Genomic DNA, 27,198 nt, shown 5'->3' on the forward strand with positions numbered 1-27,198 from the left:
CACTTGTTCATGGTGATACTTGATTTGCTTGTAAAAATTTCATTTTATTTCCCATAACAATCCAATAAACAACTAAATTTTCTTACAACTCCAATAGTTAATCATATTTTCTAAATTTGATTCCCATTCTAGTGTAGTCATAATGGTAAATGCCGGTTGTATTGCTCGATTGCTAAGCAATTTTCATATTAGCACCAATCAATGGGTTAAAACAGTCAATCCAGGATGGTATGAAAAGCGAGGTAAGCGTTTTGAATGGCGAATGAATTAAAGCTATAAATCTATTACTTTCCATACTAAGAATTATCCAAAACTGTGCTGAGGAAAAAAGAAAGTCTTACTCTACTGAGCAATGTTAAGAGTCCACGCAGATTTGAGATTAAAAATAGGAGAAAGTTCGTACAAAAGATGCGCGCTGGAAAAAATCTCTATCTCTATCAGTTGCGAAAGTCCTTGAAGTAAATGTAATGGGAAAAATAAAAAGAAAGTAAGTAAATATATTTTTTAGATAAATTTCGCAAACTCAAAAATTTATTTATCAGATGGCGGAATCGAACTGAAAATAAGTGTTATTATTCTAGAATCAAGATTAACAAATTAGTGTTGGCTGTGACGTAACTAAAATAATAGTCAATGTTATATTACAAATTTTTGAAATGTATCGGAATATTAAAGAAAAGAATGGCTAGTGTTAAAAATTTTACAAATTTTCTTTTTTTGTTCTTGGCAATTTAAAAGTTGAATTTAAACACGCGCGTTTCATTTCGGTGTTGTGTAAGTGCATAATACTGGGAATGTTAACCAACAGTGGAACCATAATAAATTAGGGATGTCAATTGAGTAGAATAAAAGATTTCGAAAAGTGAATCAAGAAATCATTGTTAATGTAATTTCTTAAAATTAACATTGCTCTTGTAAAACGCATTTTCCAAACGTTGATGGTTTTGAAACTATATAAACTATCGATAGACTAATCGATATTCAGACTAAGACAACTCATTACAGTAAAGCGGGCCTTTTATCAATTAAAAAAATTGTTCCTTTATGCTTAATATACGCTCTTGCAATTAGTTTTAAAGATTTATAAATATGATTAAAGCCTTTTAATTTTATGAAATGAGTGTTGGAAAACACACGAGATATCGGAAATAAAAAGTATCGATACTGGAAAAATTTATCGATTTCACAATTTCACATGGACATGCTTCCCAACACTGGCAGTCGTCTCGCGAGCGCGTATCCAATAAGAACTGTGTTGCGCTCGGTCTGCAGTTAGAATTCTACAAAAAAAACACAAAAAAAGTTCCAATAGCCGACAGCAACACCGCCACTAATTATCGTTAAGTAAACGGGGAAGGAAAGAAAATATAACAACAAAAGCAACAAACCAATTGTACGCGACGCCCACGCGTTCAAGTTCAGTGCAAACGACGCGACAACAACAACAACGAGAAAGATCCAGCAGCAACAACACCAGCAAGCACAAGTGATAAGAGAAATAATATAATTAATTCAACGTGAAACGAGAAATCTTGCCAGCGACAAATAACACAAAAAAAAATAAAAAAGAAGAAAAGAAAGAAATAAGAAAGAGGGGAAAAAACAACAAATATTAAAGATAGATGGAAATCGTAATGTGTAAGCGGGTGCCGAGCAAAAGCAAATGAAACGACGAAAGATTAAATAAATTTATAAAAGTATTAGTATGTGTGAGAGTCTGTGTGTTTGAGCAGCTTTTGTGTGTTTTGTGGTGGCTGGGGGAGGCAAAGACAACAAAGCAACAATAACAACTAAATTTACATGTAATTCTCGGTCGTGACGTGACACGAACTGTACTATCTTGTTCCCTCTTGTCACCTCTCACGCCCACATTATTGGACATGACGATGATAAAGAAGAAGAAGCAGCAACAAAGCAAATAATCAAAAAGCAACAAACAGTGGAAGATGGGGGTGGTAGAGTGAGACGGGAAAAATGTCTCGTATTCATGAATGGCAATTATGTATTGCAGCCACAAAATTTACCACTGAAAAACTACGAGATTTCCACTTTGGAAGTCGTGACGTTGTTTTTCCGTTTTTCCCCCAGCAGCAGCAAATGTGTGAGTGTGCGCGCTGCCAATACGCCTGCGAGTATTGTGTGCGTGTGTGTGTGTCGGTGTGTGCGTGCGTACGTCATAGCAAACTCCAGTAAAACGCAAATAAGGCGAATAAAAAAAAACAAACGAAGGAAAGCCAATTGAATGTTTAGTGGTCTAATTGGACACCTTGCGGTTAATTGTTTTGACTTATGGGGGATCTACTGTTATCACACAGGTGTTTTCTATGTTTCTCTTTCTTGCAATACATATGTATGTATATATAAGAATACATATGCATATGTATGCTTGTAAGAGTGTGACCTCGACAAGAGATGTGTGTGTATTGTGTACATACATACATATGTATGTGTGTGCAGGTTTCTTTATATTGTGATTTTTTCTTGCTTTTGTTTTTTGACTCCTTAAACCTACTTGTGCCTTTTTTTCTTACTTACCTCATTGCTTGCTTCTTACACACATACGCACACACAGACGTTAACCTGTCACGCCTCTGCTTTGGCCTGAAACTGTTGCGCGCCCCCGCTTCTATACACATAAACACACACACATGCTCACACTAACACCACTGCCACTAGCCATAGTCTCCCTCTCTTTTTGAGTGGGTCTCTTACTCTCACTCTTCTCTCCTCTTCTATCTCTCCACCTTGGTGCTTGCCCTTTTGCAATCAATGTGGGATTCGCTCTCTCTCGCTCGCTCTTTAGCGTTGGCGGTTGTCGGCTACACTGCCCCTCTTCAACTCATTGTTGTCCCCTTTGCTAGATGCCAACAGTCTGTCTGTCTGGCTCTGGGCTGCTGTATGTAAGTTCAAGTTATGTTCACTCTCTCTGTCTCTCTCTCTTTACGTCGTATTTGTCTTGGCTTATTTATTTTACTGTTGTTGTTTTTTGTTTTTTATTTTCAAATCATTTTCGCTTTTCTGATTTTTCTTTTCATTTGTTATTTTTTTTGCCGTTGCTTAAAGAAACAAACAAACCTCAAGTACAACTAACAAAACACAAAAAAAGACCTTAAAATGTGTAGAATTCTTTTTTATATTTCCCGCTTGTTCTATCTCTATTCGCGTGTTCTTTAGAAATTCATTCAAAATATATCCATTCGAAAGAGTCCTTAATTTTGTTACCCTTTTCATGTCATCGATCTTATTCAAATGTAGAAAGAATATTTCTATTTTATTTAAGAGAATCTTATTTTGATAGTGAGCTGTCTAAACTATTTTTTTTGATTAATTTATCTAAAATTGATGGACTGAAACACATTGATATATGATAATATGTATTGACATAATGATTGAAAATGTAAACAAAGTTTAATGATTTTTTTTTAAGAATATAAAATATACAATCTTGATATATATTAATTGTCTCTTGCCATATTTTGTACATTTATAAAATAAAATAATCTTTAATAAGCTGCAAATTTTGTTTAGAATTAACATTTGGTTCTTGACTAATCATAGAACTGATTAATTTAGAGTTCCACATAAAAATCTACAAAGGTTTCTAATATCTGATAACCATGGCTAAATTTGTATTTAGTTAGCACTAAAAGTCTTTAGTTATGGATTTTATTGCTAAAAACCCTTAAGATAAACAAATTTTTGTTTAAATTTGACAAAGAATTAGATAAGCCGATGGGTTTTTTTTTCTTTATTTGATTAGTCATTATTGTTTAGTCATATTTTTTTATAAATTTATTTAATAACTTAATTTGTTTAACAAATATTTAATTAAAACAAAATAATAAGCATAATAAAATTTTCATTTAATTTTTTCTGTATTCAGTTCTATCAAAAGCTTGCTCAAGGTCAAGTATTTGAAAGAGAATATTAACAATCGATATATTGTTAAAGTTTATAAACATTATCGTTTTCGAATTGATCATTACTTAATACTTTCGGAATTTTATCAAGAATCTCAATTTTGTTCCAAGGCATTGCTCTTGCTTAAAATAATAATGTCAAGATTATTATTTTATCCTTTTCTTACAATTAGACTTAACAGATTAACATAGCTTTTAAATGTTTATTAAGTTCATTCATTATTCATTTACTTTGAGTTGCAACTTTTACGACAAAGTAAATATACCTCACCTTTGAAATGAGTAGAATTCTAAAAATCTCCGACTCTCTCTTCTATTCACTCTGACTCCCGTTTTGCTTCCCACTTTCCCTCCCAATTAGAGCACTTTGCCCCAGTTTAATGTTGTGAATGAGAGTGAGAGAATGAGAGGAAGGGAAAGAGAAGGAGAGAGAGATGTCCACGCTACTACGCAAAAATATCAGGAAGCAAGCGAGCACCTTGTGACGTCTTTACGTGCCAACTGCCGCTGCCGCTGCCGCTCCCTTTGCCGCTCTCCCGCTGCTGCTGCTGCTGCTAGTGCTCCCCGGCATCGATGCTGGGTTCCTTTATGGAGTCTCTCTTTCGCATGTGCATTGGAATCATTGGAAATAATATTAGCGGCAACGGTAAAACTTAACCATATAGGGCTCCCAGCTTCAATATATTTCCCATACACTTTTTTGTTTTTTTGGAAGTTCATTCAGTTTCTGGTTGTGCTCTTTGACTTTTGCGGCATTTCCATTGGACAAGTAGTTACCTGTGTAGATTCATGTGTGTGTGTGTGTGAGTGCGTGTGTGCGGTGGGAGTTCTTAATGAATTTAAGCAGCAATGAAAAATTCAAAGAAATTTAAGCAAAATGCTTTTCTTTCAATTTCTTTTTGTGCAAATTTGGCGTGAAATCAAATACTACAAAAAAAAAATAGTTTTTCTTTTTCTTCTTGTTGTCCAGCTGTCTGAGATCTTTTATCACCAACAACAACAACAGCGAAAGAAATAAATACATAATTTGTTTATAATATATACATACATACATGTATATATCTCCGTCACGCTCTCTCTGTTTTTCTCTATCTTTCTATTTGTTGTTTTTTTTTTTGTGTGGGTGTTTTTTGTTATATGTTGTTCAATTGGCATTAGTAATACTTAAGGCAACACTCACTTTTCGCTTTAGGTTTTTTTTTTTTTTTTTTTATTTTTTTGCACTAAATTAATTTCAATAAGAAGAGGCCAACAAACCAAGAGAATCGGAATAAGAGAATTCCCGACTATGTAGAGAATATGTCTGTATGCTGTTTGTCTGGGTCTTACGACGACCTTGATGCTGGACATTAACCCATTAAGTTTTGTCTCCCCCATTCTCTCAAGGAGATGTGGAGAAGGCAAAGCCAAAGGAGATGATGCAAAGAAGTAAATGAAGTTGATCAGACACTGGTTTTTAGCTGACTTCGCACTCTCCGTGTCTCTCTCCCTTTTATCTCTTTCATTTCTTCCTTCTATGCGTTCCGCTTCTCTTCGTTACTTATGTATGTATGTATGTACTCGTTTTTTGTTTTTTTGTTTTTGTGCTGTTGAAAGAGATAACAGTTTTGTATTTTTTTTTTGTTGTTGTTCTGGTTATCTGCCACACCTCAACCTCAGCCAAGTTTAAATAATAGCATAAAAGAAAAACTGATAAAAAAAAAAAACACAAAAGTATATTATAACCAAGGTTAAGACAAAGCAAATTAAAACGGTTTAACACTTACAACGATCTTTATATACTCTTCATTAAAAGATAGAATTGGGAATAAGAAATCGATACATGAAATATGAAATTGTAAATATCATAAATTCAGTGAGCAGAACACGATCGAGACATATATTTCTAGGTACACTCATAGCCAGATTAATAGGTGTGCGTATGGGGATTTGCAAAATGTCAATTTAAAAATATGATATACATACTATTAATATTATATGTTCAGAAACTGTTTCTTAATGATTTACGATATTAAATGTATTTAGTAAAATTTTGTAAATTTTTACACCATATTATCAAAACATTTGCTGATCACGCATATAATTCTGGCCAACTGTAAAAGTAATACCCCTTAACACAAGTATGGACCAAGAATTTGTTAAGACTGGTAATTATAACTGGATATAACCTATTAAACATGATAATATCAGAAATCTTTGGGTATCAGTTTTCAGATCGTAGCCACATAATTTTTAACTAGACAGTTCTTAAATCCTTATTAATCTAGCAATAAGTGTACTTAAATTTATGTAAATAGAGCTTAAGTTTGTTTTACATAACTTTTTGGACGACTTTATCATAATTACGAGTTACCTAAAGCCTCATCCATTAAATCTATACAAAATTAATGAAATAAAAAAAAAGTTGATATTCATCTCTAACTAAAATACGCCAAAATGTGAGAGAAATATTTTTTATAGAATAACAGAAACATAGAAAAATCGGAGTTGTTATTGTTGCTGGTCAAGAATGTATAATCAAATATGAAAATGTGTATAACAAAAAAAAAAAAAAAAAAAAATACAAATATTTAATTAATCTTTTCTTTCTACTCAAAAGGTGTAAATACCAAAAAAAAGTGCCACAAATAAAGTGTCAAAATAGTGAAATGTAAAAAGAAAAAACGAACAAAAATTTGGATAACAATTTAAAGAAAATAAAAAAAAAAAGGAAAATCAAAAATAAACGTACAAAGGAAAAGTGAAAAGTTTTTGGAAATTTTTTCGAAAACGTTTTACATTTTGTTGGGGCATGGCCCCGAGGCAAATCTTTTTTGGTTGGAGCCGCCGCAGTCGCAGTTGCAGCAGCAGCCTAAAGCAGCCTAGCTGCCGTTGACCTCACTTGCCCTCTCTCCCCTTACTCTTATCCCCTCTCACTGTCTCTCTCCCATTACCACGCTCCTTGTATTTGCGTCTCGTTCACACTTCCTCAGTTGGCTGAAGCTGGCGCTGGCTCACTCAAAGCCTTCAATTAAAGCTGCGCTCCAAATCGAATTAAATTAAATATATTTTTTGCTGGCGGCGCTGCTGTTGCTCTGTGTGTGTGTGTATGTGTGTGTGTGAGAGAGTATCCCCACCATACCACTTCCCCCCTCTCCCTCTCGCTCTATCTCGCGTGTGTTTTGTGTGTGTGTGTGTAAGTTTTTGCGCCGCCAGCAGGCAAAAGAAAATGCATTTTAAGTGAAATTTCCTGTGCTACAACCAATTACGAGAGTCAACCTCCTCCTGCTCCACCTTCTCCAAGTGTCTCCCCTTAAATTCATATCCCGAAAAATAAAGAAAAACAACCACATCGTGAAGAAGCAGCAGCAGAAGAAAGTCAGCCTTAGCTATGGCCTCCAATACACATGTAACTCCAACAGCTCCAGCTCCAGCTTCAGCTACAGCATCCACATCGACATCAACGCCACAAAACTACAAAGTGCCATCGACAAGTAAAATATCTGTGGATAAACTCCTTCGCGTTGGCTACTATGAACTGGAAAAGACCATCGGCAAGGGCAATTTCGCCGTTGTCAAGTTGGCCACGAATATTGTCACTAAAACAAAGGTGAGTTCAATGCATCATGAATCATACTCTTAATCAAAATAAATAAGACGCTTGTCGTGTTTTGGCACATCAATAAAAAGAGACTAAAAAGAAAATGAATTAGCAAAAACATTGGAAATTTAATTAAATTATTGTCTCTGTGAGAAGATAGTCCCTTTTTTGTAAAGATATAAAGTATTACCAATCAGTTGCGGGCCTAAAAAGCCGAACAAATGTTTGACTCTGCATTAGAATTCTTTCATTATTATCCTCAATAATAAAAGGAAGGTATGGCTTTCAAGAAAACAGTAATGAGCCCACACGAGTCTGAGTAGGATCTTTATATTTAACTTAAAAAGTGTGCCACTTAGTTGAAGTTAGGTAGATACAAATTCACTTGAGGATCATTTGTAAACCATTTTGAAGTTCATTACAATACATTCTAATAGTTTTTTAACCTGGTAAAACATCCTGGTAAAACATCCCTCCGTTCCTCCATTTTGTCGAAAGTCATTGTGATAGAGCCATAAAACATTGGTTGGTCATATTGGATCGTGATCTTAGTTAGTTATTCTAAGTTATGTTAGAAATGCAACCAATTCTCAACGAGCAAGAAGAAATGGTGTAGCTTTTACTTACTTTTTAGTATAAGGTATTCGATATTCATTTAGTTGCAGGCTCTGAATATGAATCATCTTACTTTAAATACCTTTGAAACGTTTGATATTGGTATTTAATGTGACAGAGACATTTTAAGAGAAGATTGAAATCATAAGACATAACAAGATTTAAGTCGATACGATTAAAATTAAAAAGAAGAATAGCGTGTATAAATTTGATATGAAAACTTAAACCCAAAAGATGTAATCTGTTAAATAAAAAAAAACAAAATTTATATTTATGTCTAGTACTTAACACAAATTTTGATCGTTCTATAAGTTTTAATAAATTTATACTTTTGATAAGTCAAAAATATACTTATTATTAGTTGTTGGTCTGAAGTTATTTGTCCTCGTGTCGAGCAACTAAATTTTAATAGAATAGAAACAGAGCAATAAAGTTATATTAATACATGAGTAACGATTTTCTTTATCATCGTAATGATCTCAAAATATTTTCGATTACAAGTTACTCCCATTTTTTCTTCTTCTTTTCTGTGGCTGTTGGTGTAAAAAGTAACAGAGCGATAAATAGTCATAATTTGTCTAATATTGTTGTATGCCAAAAGAATTAGGATCAAATAGATATACATGTACATGTATGTAGAAGAAAATTAAATGTTACTATATCAGATGAGATTCCTTCCGCCTAAATGAGTAACATTCTTTTTTGTTGTTGTTGTTGTGTGTTTTTCGCATTTGGTTAAATCAAATTGATTTTAGTTAGAATTTTTTATTTTATTGTTTATTGCCGCGTAAATATGTGTATAATAATTATTATTTACACAATTTATTGACAATACAAATTTACCACTCGACGGCAACGAAATTGCCTCTTTTGTTGCTATTGTTATTGTTGTTGTTGTTAGTGATGCTGCCGTATGTAGTTGTTATTCTTATATACTCTTACCCAGAATAGTTAGTTGATTAAACTATATTTGACTAGATCTTAAATCTTATATCCAACTTTTATTTGTAATTAGTCAATTAAATTTAAAACAAAAGGAGCTTTGCTTAAAGAATAAACTATTTCAATGGATAAGTCGTGTCTTTCTTGATAATTGAACTAATTAAATTGTATAATCAAAATGAAATAATAGTTTTATGAAATTTTTAAGATTAGTGCAAATTTTAAGTTGGCACTAAACCTGTTAAATAAATACTGAAAGTTTTCTTGCAGATCGAAGATACAGAACTTAAATTTTGTATCTGATAATTATGATAAATATCTAAAATTTAAAGTCTCTTTTTAAGTAATATAAACTTTATTTTTGTGCAATAAAGCCAACAAAAAGACACCAAATTCATTAGACCACATTACAAATTTAAAGGACCAAACTACGTCTAGCTTTTTTGGACTAAAAAGAGTATAGAAAATTTGCGATGAATGATTTTGTAATTTTTATTTGTTTGTATGAATGTATAATAAACATATATAGGTAATTCTAGTACGTGTGTGTGTGTCTGTGTGTTGGATATATACATATACATATATATGTATGGTAAAGTAAATCGGCAAGTCGACAGATGCTAATTGAAGCGCATTTGTAAGCGTTTAAAATGTATGACTATCTCCGTCACACAAAGAGTGAGACAAATACACACATACGCCCTGTGGGCCCAACGAAAAAAAAAAACCAAAATCTGAAGGGGCCAAACAGTATGATGCTAATGGGTTTTCCATCTGTGTGTGTAACGAGGTATTTTTGTGTGTGTGTGTGTGTGTCACTTAAGGAAGTAATTGAAATTTACGTTGTCTTGTTATTTACATTCACAAAATTTGGTTTCCGTTCCTTTTTTTTCTTCCTTTTGTTTCGAAAATTTCCTGTTGTAAAAGTTACTTAAGTACATATGCACTTGAAAGTTTTATCATAATACTGTAACGTCTGATAAGAGAGAGAAAAAAACGTTGTATTGATTTCTGGACAGCAGCTGGACATCCAAAACAGCTGCAGCTCTCCGCAGATGATAATTGGGTTTGTCAAGTGACACATACACACACACACACAGAGACAAAGAACAGATGTGTTTTACGGAATAGCCGAACCGTATAACATTAAGTCACGGAGCCGACTTTCAGATACCTAATATACCATTAGAAGAACAACTTAAGTTTTAATGATAGAACATAATCGCGTAAAACCAGTTTTATTTTCCCCTCATATTATGAATGACTGGTTTTTTGGCACTAATATTCTTTCTATCATAAATAATAAACATCAAGTTTATTGTCAATATCTCAAAAATCAAACTAGTTAACGCTAAAATAATGAACAACATGGCGTATTAGTAATATTGAGTAATAAACAAACTTGTTCTTGTGCGTCAAGAGCAATTTTTTATATATTCTGCAGAAAATAATTTTAGAAAATTATTTCCCCTTGATTTTAATATGAGGAATATTTTCGAATTTATCAGTTTTTATCAATTTATTTTAATTGTGCTTTATGTTCATTAATAGATATTTAATCCCCTGCATTTGGAAGCAATTTATTAAAATAGTTTTATTTTCTTTTTTATTATATGTAACTAATATATAAGTATAAAAAAAAAATACTCTTCTAACTTTGACTTTATATCGGAGGATTCCATTAAAGCCAAGTTCCATGAGTCTAACCAAAACACGTCTAAAAGATAGCATGATTAGATACAAACGGGTATCAACATGACTCAAAGAGTGATTATCGAAAAAAATCAACACCAATGAAAGCTGTAAATTGTTTATTTAAATATTTGAGTAATTTTTTTTTGAAAATTTGTGAATAAGTAGCACGTGGAGCTTTATTTTTCAAACACCACCCACCACACAATTTCGTCTTATGCTTCTTTTGCTTTGTTGTTTCGGTATATCGATATTAATAATTATCGTAGAATTCGCAAATGTAAAATTCAACGACAACCACAAGAAAGAACATATTGTTGTATGCCTCCATCTGTCTCGCTGTCTCTGTCTTTCTTTTAGCCACAATTAACTTTCTTTCCGATAACAGAAAACACACACGCAGCTGTTTGTCAATTTCAAGGTCCACCTGTGGGGGCACCTACACTTATCTTATACATATATTGAGGTGTGTGTAAATGCAATATACACGTATGTATGTGAGTATGTACATATGGACTTGGCATGTACAAAGTATGCTTGGGCATTATTATATTGCCTTTTTCCATATACAAAGCTTAGCCTTATCTCTTAAGCGCATTTGCAAATAATTATTAATATTATCAATGTCCAAAATGGCAAAATGTTCAAAGTTAAGCGAATAGAAATTGTTTAGTTTGTTATCTAAGGATTAGCAATCGAAATGATTTGCAAAACAAATAACTTATAACCTAGTTTCATTTATTTTCCCTTATGAGAGAGAAGAAGTTCTCCTTTTTCTAACATTCGAGATATATGTAAAATGGCTCACTTTACTTTTATTCCAAATTCATTTACATTTGAAAATGATTTTTAGCTAAATGTACATATATGAATTTAGCATGACTTTCAAAGATCTTCAAAGAAAGTCACTTGTATACATATCTTTACTATGATAATCCCAAAAAGAAAGGCTAAACAACCTCGAAATTTAAAGTATATATACTTAAACTAATGACTAGAGATAATATATTAACTTCTAGTTTCATTAGAACAATGGAATAATGTAATGTTTTAACGATACTCAATAATCTTTATCCTTAATAGGTCTTTTGACGTTGAACTTAAAAATAAAATAGACATTTGATTGATTTGCATGTAGAAACTGTATTAAATTATTTAAACTTAATGGCTTTTGGCGTTTCAACTAACACTAATTGCCCATAACTTTTCAACTCAAAAGGATAGTTGACTGCATTATAAAGGTCAAATATTTACTTTTAAGCTACGCTTTAAATCAATTTGGAATGTTCTAGCGAAACAGAAATAATAAAAAAGTAAAATTATTTTGTACTTAATTGGCATTTTAATTGAATTGGATTTTATGGCGCGTGAATTGTGAGTTGCCTTGGCAACTGTTTTAGCTTGCCCTGCCAGCCAGCATTGGGCCACCATTAACAACAAAAAATGCTCCAATTGATGCAATTAAGTGGATCTCTCACTCACTCTCGACTCTCTTTACTTTGATTGATCTTTAGCTATTTGTATATACATACATACACACATAGATAACTCTTGGCCAGCAGACCGAAAAACATGTTTGAAGATCTACTTAATATGCCAGAGACTGTGACCAAAAATAAAAAAAAAATAAAGACAGTGAAAGAAATAACAACAAATAGTTAAGTTTTTTTGTACCCATCAATTTGAAGGTTAAAACAGGGGTATATTGAAAATGCTTACATAGACAGATGGAAGGAATAATACATAGATACATTTATATATTTTTATGCGTTTTACTATTAATATTGAATCTAAAGAAGGCAGGGGGAGGTATTTGTCCCGGGTGGCTAAGATTATTTCATGGTTTAAACTTAAATTTAAACTTTTAAAGCCGTGTAATAGTTTAGTCAAATTATGGATCTTTTTCTAATAAAAGTTATAAAGTTATTTGCCATAATCTTACACTATGCAAATAAAACTTTAAGTACATTTCGTACTGGGAAAGAGAAGAAAGATAATTAAAGCGTTTTGAATTGTTAATTTCTTGATTTTTGTAAATTTCTTCCACCTGTGTATGTACAGGGGAATGTATTCATCAAGTTATCTTAAATACAACGTGAATAACAAGTGCTAAGTGGATACAAACCGTCGGCCGTAATGTTGTTAGCCCCGTAAGACACAATAGACAAAGTTTAGATGAAATTTACCGTCTGCTAAAAAGTTATTTCCATTCTGCGAGAAATACCACATTTTGTTCCAAAGTTTTTTGGGAGTAATGGAACGAAATCGACTAAATGGCGCCATGATATCGACAGTTTACAATGGGAGGAAGTGTCTTGTGTTAGGGGAAAAATTTGACGCTATCAAATTGTTACGAAGTATCTCGACGTCTGGGCCGTGACTTAACGAATGAATTCGTCTTTTGTTGGAGAGTATTATTTACCTTTTCATTAACTATTTCGCGGCTTTTTGCTAGATGTTTTTGTTCGTGTGTGTGTGTGTGTTTTTTTTTTCGACTGTCTGCGGTTTCTTTTTTTTTTTTTTGGCATTTTTGTAAACAGCGAAAAAAATCGTGCGCAGTAAATCTAAAAGGCCGATAGTATGCAGGGGGAGCTGTCCCTCCATCTCTTTTTACAGTGACCGAGGGCAAAAGCGAACGCGTTCGAATTTGTCGTGTGTCTACTTGCTACTTGTTGATTTGTTTGTTGTTGTTGTTCTAACCACATATACATAGTCGATAAACGTTGATAAGAGAACGGGGGCGGGGCGGTTCGAGGCGGGTGAGGGCAGTATTATCAATTGCTTCTTGTCAGCAAAAGAACAACAACAAACAGCAGAACACCACGCATAACCTAGCCACAAAGACCAACAAATTCGCAAATCAATCACGTGCGCGCTTGCTCTTTACCTCTATCGTTCTATCTCGCTCTCCATGTATGCCCACTATCTCATACTCGAAAGAGAGCAAGATTACAGTTGGAATGCGTTGGGGGAGTATGCCCATCAGCACGCGCCTTCACACAGAAAGAGAGTGTGTCTGTCTGTCTGACTGTGCGCTAATATGATAACTGCATACATACATAAGTAACCTCAAGTATTTCCTCTTCTCATTTAAATTGTAAAGTGCTTCTGTATGTGTAAGCGTGTGAGTGTGTGTGTTTTCCCAACAAATTCACAAGCCCCCACAAGTCCTCAAACAAAAAATGAGCGAACGGTAGCTCCATTTGATGGATAGATCGCTTGAAATTCTGCGTATTATATGATTATAGGCTTGTAAAAATCTTATCTCCCATCCGATAAGAAACAGAAACAACAATTTGCTTTATCTAGTTAACAAACTTGTTCAAAAAACTTATGTCACTTATTGTTAATCAGTGTTGATTTTGTTTTATTTAGTTAAACATTTATTTTGGACGTTTTTAATTGGGTTATCATTCTAGGAAATTTGTAAAATATTTTATCTCACAACGTCTTTTAAGTAATTTCATATACCATTATTAAACTCTCTAGTTTTTTGTTTTAGTTAAGAGATCAAACATTTGAATTGACTAAAATTCATCAGTAATTTGATTTTACGTTTTCTGTTAATATAGTTTTTTTTACTAGTTTTCATTTTTAATGCATTTATTATTAGTTTGCGGTAAAGTATGTAAGCCTACAGGGCCAGATTAAGTAACTTGCGAGAGGAGCCCGTGACTTTTCGAATAAAATACTCTTATTCCTCCCTTTTAAAACAAAAATTGGCCATTTTCCAAGGGGGTATTCTCCTGTGGAAGCATATTGGAAAATGTCCCGCTTGCCCGCCCCTTTATCTAGCCCATTTAGCATTGTATTATTTTATTTATTGATCTTGTATTCCTTATTTAGTTGAAATATAGTCGAAGATCTTCTTGATGTAACTTTTGAGAAATATTACAAATTTGTCGAAAATAAAAAATTAATACCTATTCAGCCTATTGCATACTTGAAGGGGCCACTTCACGACTCAAAATTCGCCTTTTGATGTATATCTTTATGTTTCAATTCGATATTCACGATTAATTCAAGACTAGTTTATCAATGGATAATAAAATATATCGTCCCCTCTGTAATTTGAACTAATTGTAAGTGCTGATAACATTTTAGCTAATGCTTGGCTTGTAGTTAAGTTTCTGAATTTCCTAACGTTTTGTGACGAATTCTAATTAGTTCAGCAGAATATAAAGCTGAACCTGTCGCCCATTAACCCCCTATTTCCCTCTGAACAACCACATTTTCATCGTACTTTGACAACTTTGGGGCACGTGAAATAAAATAGGCCATGGAAATGTTAACAAATCGATATATTTTTCATTCGCCTTCGTTCTAAGCAATTCCAAATTTTAAAATTGTCCTAAAGCCTCAATAAAGTTTATTGAACCTCCAATTTAAGTTGTAGAAGAGCCTAGAGGAAGCAAATTTGCAAAACGGCCTATCCAAAAAAAACTGAATTGAGTGCAGTAATACAAAAAAAAGAAAAGGAATAAAGGAAAAAGGAAGTAACTAAACGAAACGAAACAAAAACACAACAAGGACGAGAATAAGGTGGAGCAAAGGTCCTGCCACTGCCGCTGTATCGATTAAACATGAGCAGGGGGGGACACTTTGAGGTCCTAGGAGTCACGTAGTCTGAGGCGGTATCGGTTGGCAACACCAGCGCACGCTCATACACACACACACACACACACACACACAACACACACGGTAAACACACGTTTGATTACCGCGTGTAAACAGCAACAAGAAATCCAAACAATAGAATAGCAACAGAACTTGCAAGGACTCTTACAGAGCTGCGGCAGGCCACGAAGATTGTGCAACATTGTTGTTGTTTTGCCCTCTGGTTGGGCCAACTTAGAGTCACATGTTCAGTGAAGCCAAATGGCAGACACGGACAACTTAGCCAATGATGTGAAGCAGCTGCTGCAGCAGGAGCAGGATCAAGAGAACCGGAGAAGGCCACGACAACAAAAGTCAATACCACCTCCGAAGCCAATCCGCAAAAAGAAAACAACAGCCACGCCCACCGCCATTCTGTGCGAACTGGCACGACTCAAGGCTCAGCAAAAGTATCTCGAATGCAATCAAACTAAACTAAATCCCCAACACTTTCAGGATGATGACCTCCAAATAGATGAAGTAAACGATCTACAGGATACCAAGAGTAATGACAATTCTAGACCGAATAGTTCATCGGCAGTAATTAGTCTAATTAATGAAATTGAGCGCGTAAAAGTTAAATTAGATGACAAGTTAAAAACCTATCGAACTGCCAAACGTGATGAACTTCAGGATATGTGGCATTATATGGGTTCCCTAAGGGAAGATGTCTTTCAACCCGAAAGACTCAGCCAGTACACAATGAATGCCCTAAGGGAACGAATTGTGGGTCTTAATGGTCAGCTCGAAAGGTTAAAGATCCAAAACTGCAAGGAATTGGAAATGCTAAAAGAACAATATGAGCGAATGGAAAAGGAAAACAGTTTTGTGTGGAAAGAAAGCCTTTAAAACGAAAAAAGACACGTTCTCATTGGAACTGCTTCAAAATTATTTGCATTTGTATTGAAATTATAAGTTGACATTGCGCATAACTGTATAGTATAATTTTATAATGTTTGTGTAATATACTAGATGCATATTATTTCAGAGAAAAACACATTGATAATTGTTTTTGTTATTGTAAACTAGTTGATTTTATGCTTGTCATAAGCTCTGGGACACAATTGAACTTTCGTTGAATTTATTTTCTAGTGGGTCCTTGAGGTGAAAATTGTGGAAATCTTAATTCAAGCGTTATCAAAATTTATGTGGTAGACTTTGGTTTAGAAGTTAAAATTTGACTATCCATTTATAAAGAGACGTTGCTATCTCAGGCGGTTCGATTGACCTTTTATCGATATTTTCCAAATGCAATAATGAATCATCCTTTTGAGTTTGTAGTGGGCTCGTTAAGAATGAAACAAAGGAAAGAAACAATATTAAAAACAATCTGGCATGGTCAACTTTAGTTAACAAATTTCCCATTTCAATCTCTTCTTCTTTTCATAATGAGTCCTTGAGGTGGAATTGGAACACTATCGTTAATGCTTCACACAATTCAATAGGGAACACTTCGATGGAAATATGAAACTTGGTTGCGGTTTCTGTTATGCCCTTGTCTTAAATTAAAACATAAATTGATGAAATGAATTAGTTCATTAGTTCAAGAAGTGGAACACATTTCCATGTGCAACATAATTAAGGTCTAGCTTCAATAATTTGCCAGCTGACTAATTTCTATTGAAATTTTACTCACTCATCGTGTCGTCAGTCATAATCAACATTTTGAGACCTTGCCCAGGGCATTATTTGTTGCTGTTCGTTGTTGTTGTTATTTCTTGTTTAAATCAATAACCAAAGAACCTTTAAGCCATTTCGCCTTGAGGGGGGTGCCCAAGGATTCACAATAAAAAAAAAGACGACGACATTGTTTTTGCTGTTGCGATTATTTTGAATGTCTCGGCAATCAAGGCTTAAGGTTGGGTTCATCGCGTACGCTCACCAGGACCGCCAAGCCAGAGACCCTTCAAACGGAGGCAGGGACGCTCAAAGAAAAAAAAGGTCAAATGACACGTGGCAATGGCATTTCATGTGCCTTCCATTTGGCCCGCCAGTTGCGCTGACAAAACACTTTGGCCAATTGTCGTGCATCATTTTATGGTAAAAATGAATTGGAGCGCGAGGAGAGGGAACGAGGACTCAAGGCGCAGGGGCGTTTGGGAAAAATAGGGAGGTTGCCTACAACAAAGTTTAGTTTTGAATTCCAGTTCACGTGGCTCTGGCATTTCCTAGGGCGCAATATCAGCTTGAAATCAGTTTTGTTTTTTTTTTTTTCCCCTGTTGCAGCCATCACAGCGGTTCATGCAATTATGTAAAGTGTCAAATACACATTTCACCAAGAAAAGAGAGAATTCCCTTCCATTCCATATCATCTCCCTTCTCCACTCCCCATCTCGTTCCACATACGAGAATCTTTCTCGTGCTCAAATATTACGCATACGTGAAATGCATTAAACAAATATTTGTCAAGTTCAAAGTCCCCGCGATGTATGTATATAAGTATATTATATATTTTATATATTTATTTATTGCATTATGTATTATATACATTTTTTGATTATTTCGCCTTTAGTGCATTTTATTTGATTGAAAGTGTTGGCGCTTGTCGCCATCGATTTACAACAAAGAAACGAAACAGAAACCACAAAAACAGAGGAAATGAATTTGTTTAAAAACGTTGAATAGCAGACAAAATACTTTAACAACAACAGAAACAACAAAACCCAACAGCAATACAAATAATATATACTTAGTTATTAGAGCCGACCCACCGATACCTTAAATTTAGATATGTTTCATCAATTTTCAATTACAATTTACTTCTTACAATCTTAATTATGCAGTATTAACTATACCGTCGGTCCTTTAAAAAGTCGCTAAAATGTAGGCAACAGAGAAAAGTTTAAAGTAAATGTCGTAGACTGTTGAGCCACTGTGATCGAAATATTTAAGATACCTTTAAAAAAATTAGTTACACTGATACTTCTATTTAACATCTATTAATGCCCTAAATTTCTTAAAAACCTTGTACAAAATGTCTAAGTTATAAGCATAAAGGTTTTAAACAAGAACAATTAGAAGGGCAAAAGTGTCCGCTAGGTGCGCTAAAGTGTCTTGAAGGAGTAGGAAATATGGACTCATAGAGTACCATGCTTTACCATGCTTCAAATTAGTTAATAGTTTTTGGGCAAAACTTAGTCGATTGCCAAATATGCCTCTCATTTGTAAGCCCATTATGGTTAGAGGGTATAAAAACCGGTGTGATGATGCTGCGTTGCGCTCTGTTTGTCTGACTGGCTGCCTCCCATTGTCACTGCCGACCAGAGAGAGAGAAAGATAGATCATCAGAGAGAGAGAGAGAGAGATAAACGCACAAGGAGGAAGGGGGAGTGGGGGAGCGCGCGCTGACTTTTGTTGTTAATTATTTAACTTTTTGTTAAATTATTGAAATGTTTTTGCGAAAGGCAAATAAACACTCGCCATCGTCGTTGTCGTCTCGGCAACGGCAACAGCAACGACGAAAGTCGTGAGTAAAGAATGTTTTTGTCTTCGTCTCCCTCGTGAGCAACAACAACAACACCTCCTCCGTAACCATCCCCCACACCAACCTCCGCATTAGCGCCCATCACCTTCATCATCACCTCGCCGTCGTCGTCGTCATCGTCATCTTCCACCTCACACAGATACAGAACCAAACACGCGCACCATGTATGGCGCTGTCATCGTGTGTTGTTGCTGCTGCTACTGCTGCAGACTGTGCGCCTCCTACCCACCTGACCCTCCCCCGCCCCGTCACATAGACAGTGGTGCAATGGTGTACAAATTATTTAAACAAATTAATTGTACATGGACCAACATAATGAATCATTTAGTAGTAGAAAAAAGAAACTATATTTGTTAACATAAGATTAATGGAGTAACTCAAATCGTTTCCATGAAGACTTGTCAGAATTCTAAAGTTTTTAAATAAAAATATCAAACGCCGAAGTTAAATACACAAAATGTATGCCAGGGAAGGCGTAAGACACGGCTATAGCCGATATACAATTCGGTTTCTTATGATCTTCTGATCGAAAATATTTATACTTCATAGGATCTTACCAATTTCAACAATTTCGATTCGATTTCTTATGTTTATTTAATTGCTTTATGAGGTCAAAAACGTCTATAGTTAAAAATTAAGTTTGAATATTATAGAAATTTATTCTAATATTTTCATGGCACTTGCCCCACTGTTTTAGACGACCAAACAAGACATATTTTGCTCTTGTTCTTATGACTTTTTCGGCTGGCAACAAAAACCCACACAGCTTGAATTTCGCTGTTCTCAGTGCTCATTGCTCTGCCGCCCTCTTGGGCTCTCTCTTTCTCGCTCTCTCTCTTACTTACCGTCTCTGTCTCTGACCAAACGTTCGTTCACCTTCGCAGAAAACCCCAAAAACCCAAAGCCAAATCAAATCCAATCAAATCAAATCAAACAATCGACACCAAAGAATAATAGTTCTCAACTAAACGCGACCTTCCTTTGCTTATACCCTGTAGACTAATAGATAAAGGGGGTACATTAATGTTGTTAAAATTAAACTAATAAGTAGGAGAAAGTTTAGGTATATTCCTGATCAGGATCAACAGCCAAGGTTTTCTACAAAAGTTTTCTTCATATTGCATCAAGATTTTAGAATTAAAGCAGGGTATAGCAGAGTCGTTACGTCAAACATACCTAATTATTTTTTTTTGTTATTATTATTTGCAGGTGGCCATCAAGATCATAGACAAGACATGCCTCAACGAGGAATATCTAAGCAAGACCTTCCGTGAGATCTCCATATTAAAATCTTTGAGGCATCCACACATCACTCGCCTCTACGAGGTCATGGAATCCCAATCGATGATCTATTTGGTAACAGAGTATGCACCAAATGGTGAGATTTTTGATCATCTGGTAGCCAATGGTCGTATGAAGGAGCCGGAGGCGGCACGTGTTTTTACCCAACTCATTTCGGCTGTCCATTATTGCCATTTACGTGGAGTTGTCCATCGTGATCTCAAGGCGGAAAATGTTCTACTCGACAAGGATATGAACATTAAGGTGAGCACGAAATACAAAATCCAAAAACTTATGACTAAATTTTTGGTTTTATTTTTTCATTTGATAGCTGGCTGACTTTGGTTTTAGTAATCATTATGAGGAAGGTTCCACATTGAGAACGTGGTGTGGTTCACCACCGTATGCGGCACCAGAAGTATTCCAGGGACTGGAATATGATGGTCCCAAATCAGATATCTGGAGTCTGGGTGTAGTACTCTATGCATTGGTCTGCGGGGCATTGCCCTTTGATGGCAAGACCATATTGGAGCTAAAAAGTCGTGTGGTATTGGGCAAATTTCGCATACCATTCTTTATGTCACAAGGTTAGTTTAATAATCCAAAAGTTAGAGAAGACTTTTTGCTAATCGTTTCTAATCCCTTTTGCAGAATGCGAACATCTTATTCGGAATATGCTTGTTGTGGAGCCCGATCGACGTTATGCCATCAAACAGATTATTAAACATCGGTGGCTAAGTGAGTGGCAATCAGAGCTACAAGATGATGAACGATGCATGGAGGGTTCAGGATCGCAGACGAGTGGTTTATCACATTCGGCATCAGCCTCATCGCTAGCAAGTTCTGGTGATATGGTCTCCTCATCATCCTCGGCCACGCCACAATTGGATTCGGTGGTCATGACGCATATGTTGCAATTACCGGGGCTAACGGCCGACATGATTGCCCAGTCGGTGCATGAGCAACGCTTCGATAATATCTATGCCATATATAATCTGCTGCAAGATAAATTGCAACAGAAGCGACGCGAAAACCAAAGACTGCAGCATCATGCCAGTTTGGCGTACTCAAGATCCCGTAAGACTAGCATAACAACGGGTGTGGTGGATCGCTCTGAGCCCATGGTTAAGCAGGAATCTCTGGATCGTCTCAGTCCCTTAAGCAATGCAAATGCCTCGAGTTCAGCTTTGGGTTTCGGTTGGACGGATGTTGCGGTGGATCTAGAGAAGTTCGGTGACTTTGAATTGGAGTGTCTGGCGCGTCCAAATGATGTAAGTAACTTGAAGACTTTGTTTTTTTGACAGGTTCTCTGATGTTAATTTCCTTTTTGTTCAGCCTCCGGTTCATGGTCATCATTTGAGTGCCACAGCTGGTGGGATTAATGGAGCTGCCAATACCAGGCGACATACAGTGGGTCCTGGCGATGTGGCTCATGAGCAGGCTTTGGCTAATCCTAATGTGCCGCCTATTGACTTTAAGTGTGCTCCACAATGTCAGGATCCTGCACATAATGTTCCATATTATCCAATGAATCTGCCTATGCTGCAAAATCAACCATTGCAGAATCTGACCATCAAGGATCAGCATTTGCTCAAGCCACCTGTCGTTATGGGAGCCAGTGAGTACAGCATCAGCTGTTTGTCCTTTCTTTTCGTCTTTCCTTCTTTACTTATTAACCGATCTTTGTGCGTTTTTTCTTTAGGTTCCTTTGGCCGTCGTGCTTCAGATGGTGGAGCCAATTTGCATATTTATTATCCCGCCACAGGATCAACAGCTGTAGTTCCTGCTCAGCCTCAACAAATGGATACAGTTGGCTACTATATCAATTCCCCGGGCAACCAAGAGCTATCACCCCTCAATGAACAGGCTGCTGGCTTGCAGTATTGTCCCGAAACCAGTGGCGAAGAGTGTAGCGAAGAAATACAGAGGTTAGATCTTGCTTTATCCTAATGTAGCTCTTAAACTAAAGTTCCCTTATTTTGATTTCCCTTAGCTACATGCAGAAACGTGGTTGTGTTAAGAGACACACGGTGGGTTGCACTGAAGATCTTTCGGTTGGCGGAGATATGGCCCACATGCAGGTCACTCCGGGCACCTCCAATCAGGCTGCAGCGCCACCAGGCAGTGGTGGCGGCAATATGCGTACCAGACGCACAGGTCTATTGACTGTCACCGAAAGACCACCAGGTGGGTTATTGAAAAGCCTTTTACTAAGGAATCTATTATGGACTTTGTTCTGCCTCCTATGTCAATACTTCAAGACCCAAATTCCATTCATTGACTATGAATATTTCTACGAAATTATGTGAATAATTTATTGTATTTATTAACTAATTAAAAAACCTCTGGCTGGGTCAAGTTAACAATTTTACACAAACCTAAAACAAAATATGCGATAAATCAAAATTCATAATCTCTTTCATGGGATTCCCCTGTAGTTAACTCAGTGATGGATACAAGGGGGGCAAAAATTTATTTAAAGTGAAAGAAACTGACTTTTTTGATTGTTAAAAGTTTGTAAAGAGAAGACTAGCTAAGGTTTTAATCGCTCGACTTATAATTTTGTAAATTTCTTTTCCCCCACCTAAAGGAGTAGTCTCATTTGTAACCTGTTTTTTTTTTCAACCCTTTTTTATTAACTTTCTCATTTGTTTGAAATTATGTTTTAAACATATTAAGGATTAGATTCAGCACAGATGTATTACCTTATTTAAAATATTGGCCATTTTTAATACTTCAAGTCTCTTAAAATTAAAAAAAATGTATTTGCCCCTACAACAAAAATAGATCCGCCGCTGTTTTTTTGTATTTGCTTTGCTTTGCTTAATTAAACCTGCATAATTTGTATTTTTTTTTTTTTTTTGTAACTAATTTGTTCTACATTTTTTAATAATTTTTAATTAATTAAAAATCCTCTTATGTTATAAATAATTTGATTTTTTTGTTTTTTAAACTTTTTCTTTTCATTGTTTTGGTTTTTATAATGAATTATTTGCCGCAACCAATCGACCAACCCACAACAACAACAACAAATTGCTGCTCCCTCTGCCGCTGCTGCTGCTGCTCCACTGCTACTGCTTCTTGACCCATCTCTCCACCCCCCTCAAACTCCAGTAATTTGTCCTGAGCTTATACGTGAAGTTGAATCTCGCATGAATCGCGACTATTTGCCGCCCACACTAAAATCCCTTAGTCAATCGCCACCAAATGGCACCTTTGCCAATATGGGTGGCGGTATGATTGGTGGTGGTGTTGGTGGCAATGTTGCCACAGGTGTCCTGCCCCTTGCAGCCGGTGGCTCAGTGCCACTTGTTATGACACCCACAACGGCGGCAAAATATCGTGGCGCCTATCGTGCTAGTAGTAAATTGCCAACTGTTCAGGAGGGTGGTAAGTGATCCCGACTACGTTACCCATTGATAAGCAAGGGATTTCAAGTTTTGAGAATCTTTTCACTCAACTTCTATGTGTACTTTTCTCTTTTTCCTTTGTCATTTTGCTTAACCAGGACGCTACAGTCCGGTAAGACGTGCCTCGGAGGGCTCCAAATCCCAATTTCAGGGACCATTGCAGGAATGCCAATCCCTGCAGAAAGGTATTGCACAGAGAAACTTTTTGGTTGCACCCAGTCCGCCGCTTTTAGAAAATTCAATCAGTCTGCCAGGTAAGAAACAGAAATTCGGTAAACAAAACGCAACTCAGCTTCGGCTTCACTTTGATCTCTCTTTAATATGAACATTTCTAATAAATATTTGTCTCATTCTATAGGTTCACCCATTCATGGCAAACCCACTGGAATGCAGCTAGCTCTGCGTCGGGGACATGATATAGAGGTTCCTCCGGAAGCCATCAAAGGCCTAATGCCTGCCTTGGATCGTCTGGTCAAGGAGCAGCGTGTTAGCTATGAAATAGCCAATAAAATAATCTCATCGCATGTGGTTCCCATTGATTTGGCACCACAATTGGGACTAGCTGCCCACGCTTCGTCAAGTACGGCGGCTGTTAGTGGTGGCCATTTGGATCAGAGTCATCTGCTTCATCATCATCATCAGCAGCAACAGCCCATTCATAGTTATAGTGTATCGCCGCTATCATTGCCACCTGGTGGAGCTGGATCTGCGGTGAATGCTTCTCTCACTGCGGCAAAGCAAACGTTTGGTCAGCCCTTCTGTGGCTATCAATACCATCAGGCCGCTGCCGCCGCCATGATTTTGCCATTGCAGCCCCAACTCCAATTAGTTGGCCCGTTTAGTAATATCAATTTGGGGGCGAGCACTTCCAATTCGAGCAGTGGATGCCAGTCGCCTGTGTATAGCAATAGTAACAGCAGTTTCAGTGGCAGTTGCTCACCCAATCCTTATCTGCCTGGGACTGGACCTTTTAATCCAGTTAATGTGGTTGCCGGAGCGGGCGGGTCATCACCTCTGCATCAAATAACCAAGGGTATATCAGGCCTTAGCACGGGCGCAAGTGTTGGAGCTGGAGCTGGTGGCTCTATAACGCGTGGCACTTCGGCAGCTAGCGAAGGAGCTGCTGCAAATCAGCCATTGGATCTGTCCATGGATGTTTGCGGTGGTAGTGGTGGCGGTGGTGAAGCTACTGATTATGCGTCAGCCAATTGGTTTATGCCCGCTGCTTCTTATTATGATTTGAAACCATTGAATTTGTCACCTGCCCAGCCAGTTCGAGTGGTGCCCACACCACCAGCATCACCCAATCTCTGTATCATACAGGAGGAAAATGGAAATGGCCAGATGTGTCATACCATTAGTACTGGCACACCATATGCTGGTTGTACAGGTGGCATAACTCCACAAATATGCCTTACCGATGTCCAGGGAAGTGAGATCACATTGGTGGCCCTCTCCTCGGACAATAGTCGCGATAGTGAGGATTCTTTGGAGCCGCATACGCCCGTAATGTCACTGCAGGTAAGACCTTCAAATTTCTATTCATCAAAAGATCGGTTCTTAATTTGCAAACCTTTTCTTTTAGGGTCTTATCATCACTGAACCTAGCAATGATATGCCTTCCATTACTCGTGGAATTGGACGTAAGGCTAGCTTGGATTGTGAGCCAAGTCATGCGGCCGGCTGCTCTTATCAAGGCTCCCAAGGCCATGGTCAAGGACAAACTCAATCTAATGCCAACGACGCACATCGGCGGGGCAGTGACAAGTCACTTGGTTTCTCCGATGATTCCCTCAGCAATGACTCGAATAATTTATCACCCTGCCAAGAGCCATCGGCCAGTTCGTCTGGCTTCAAATCCGACTCACATTCCGATATGGGCGATCACACTGAATGCGGTCATCTAACTCCCGATTCCATGTGCGATTCGCGGCGTATGTCCGATGAAATGTGCTATGAGGTTCCCCTGCCCCATGAATGTTCCAATTTGGACTCCACACGCATACTTGAAATGGTAAAGCAAACCATTGATTCCACCATGCCGCCAAAGGGTTTCATTCTGCACAAGGGAAGCATTAGCTCAGAGGACAGTGGGGCAGAGTCCCGACACAGCAGTGCCTCATCCAGCTCGAATCATGGTGTCGGTGTCTCGGAGGCAGTCGCAATGGTTGCCAACGCGTCGTCGTCCACTTATGGCGAATCGGCGACAGCGACAACAAATCTCAGTCTGGAGTATTCGGGTGGCCTGCAAATTGAATTGCAAGTGTGCGAGGGACGTCATCGTGGTGATCATCATGGTGCCGGCAAAGGCATCAAACTGAGACGTATTTCGGGGGATCAATTTGAGTATGGAAAAATCTGTCAGCAATTGATTAGTACCATAACCATGCAGCAGGTGGCGGGTTGAGAACCAATTTTATCCATACACCCACACCCAGTTATCCACTTGTGATCTTTGGGATCTTTTAAGTTTTTATTTTATATGTTTTTTCATTATTATTATGATTATTACTATATTTTATGTTTGGTTTTAGCTACCTAAATGGACTACTCGCCTTGCCTAAACTCTGCGTAGCTGTGATTTAAGCCGTATCCTAGAATGTCTGTGTCCAATATGTTGTGTATGCATGTGTGTTTGAGACTGTGTGTATGTGTGAGTGAGTGTGTATAGCTTGTGACGGATATAAGCAATTATGGATATATACATATATTCAATGTTGTAATCCTGTAAATAACTTTCTAATGTTTTTCCTATTCGAAAAAAAACAACAATTTCATTTACGTTTCTTGAAACTGTAGTAACATAATCAAAAGATCACAGACTCCGGACTCCTAACTAGTTAGTTTAACGAAACGCGATCTATATAGTAAACGGTATAAATATATATTAGTTATGCACATTACATACATACATACAAAATACGTATGTACATAAAAACAAAACAATATATATGAATAATATCTTAATATGTAAGGAGAGACAAATTTCCGCACATAGTAGTAGTTTAAAGGCGAGTTTTTTTTTAAAAAAAAAAAAAACAAAATAATTTTCAAGAAAAATTACATTCCAGTAGCAAAAATTTTTTCATACTAATGTTCTACGTTCTAGTTTAAAATTTCAATATATACATAGATATATACATATATATATATATTTATATATAAATTAATATTATTTTAAAATTTTATTGTGCAATTTTCGATGCGATGCAAAATAATTTGTTCTCTATATATATATATATATATTATTATATATGGGATAATATTAGAAATCTGTTAGATAGCCTAGGCAGTTTTTGCTCCGTTACCTTCTAAGCTCTTTGATTCCGTTAAACTTTAAAAACAAATAACAAAACAACAACATAAACAACTTTGTTCGTATAATACACAACAAATTGATAAATCTAATTTTAAAAGACTGCTGTGATTTTAAATGTAATAATTACTTATTTAAAATGAAAATGAAAAACCGAAAAACAACAACAAACAAACAGAAACAACAAATAAACAAATGAGAAATTAGTTATTATATATATATATTATATTATATATATTAAATAATTCATCCTTTATCTAAATAAATTACAAACTCTCCAGAAATCTAAAAAAAAAACAAAT

General features: G+C 36.2%; 2 protein-coding genes across 3 annotated transcripts; both read left to right on the forward strand.

Moving 5' to 3' along the window:
* The first annotated feature begins 1,211 nt into the window (after nucleotides 1-1,211).
* Nucleotides 1,212-27,102, forward strand: Sik3 (Salt-inducible kinase 3). Of its 2 annotated transcripts, XM_068288601.1 has the most exons (12): nucleotides 1,212-1,486; nucleotides 6,520-7,509; nucleotides 20,099-20,434; nucleotides 20,502-20,757; nucleotides 20,822-21,441; nucleotides 21,506-21,788; nucleotides 21,873-22,098; nucleotides 22,164-22,357; nucleotides 23,285-23,560; nucleotides 23,679-23,834; nucleotides 23,939-25,101; nucleotides 25,166-27,102. In XM_068288601.1, the coding sequence occupies exons 2-12, from the start codon at nucleotides 7,291-7,293 to the stop codon at nucleotides 25,985-25,987; spliced, it is 4,551 nt and encodes a 1,516-aa protein (XP_068144702.1). In that variant the 5' UTR covers nucleotides 1,212-1,486; nucleotides 6,520-7,290; the 3' UTR covers nucleotides 25,988-27,102. The 2 variants fall into 2 exon arrangements, with proteins under 2 accessions (XP_068144702.1, XP_068144703.1); XM_068288602.1 differs by lacking the exon at nucleotides 23,285-23,560.
* On the forward strand, nucleotides 15,060-16,396 carry LOC137577201 (uncharacterized). The gene has a single exon (XM_068290600.1). It carries the CDS (start codon nucleotides 15,628-15,630, stop codon nucleotides 16,252-16,254), a length of 627 nt encoding a protein of 208 aa, XP_068146701.1. The 5' UTR covers nucleotides 15,060-15,627; the 3' UTR covers nucleotides 16,255-16,396.
* Nucleotides 27,103-27,198: the final 96 nt, after the last annotated feature.

The sequence above is a fragment of the Drosophila tropicalis genome, unplaced genomic scaffold (assembly GCF_018151085.1).
Source record: "Drosophila tropicalis isolate 14030-0801.00 unplaced genomic scaffold, ASM1815108v1 contig_593, whole genome shotgun sequence".
Classification (NCBI taxonomy): domain Eukaryota; kingdom Metazoa; phylum Arthropoda; class Insecta; order Diptera; family Drosophilidae; genus Drosophila; species Drosophila tropicalis.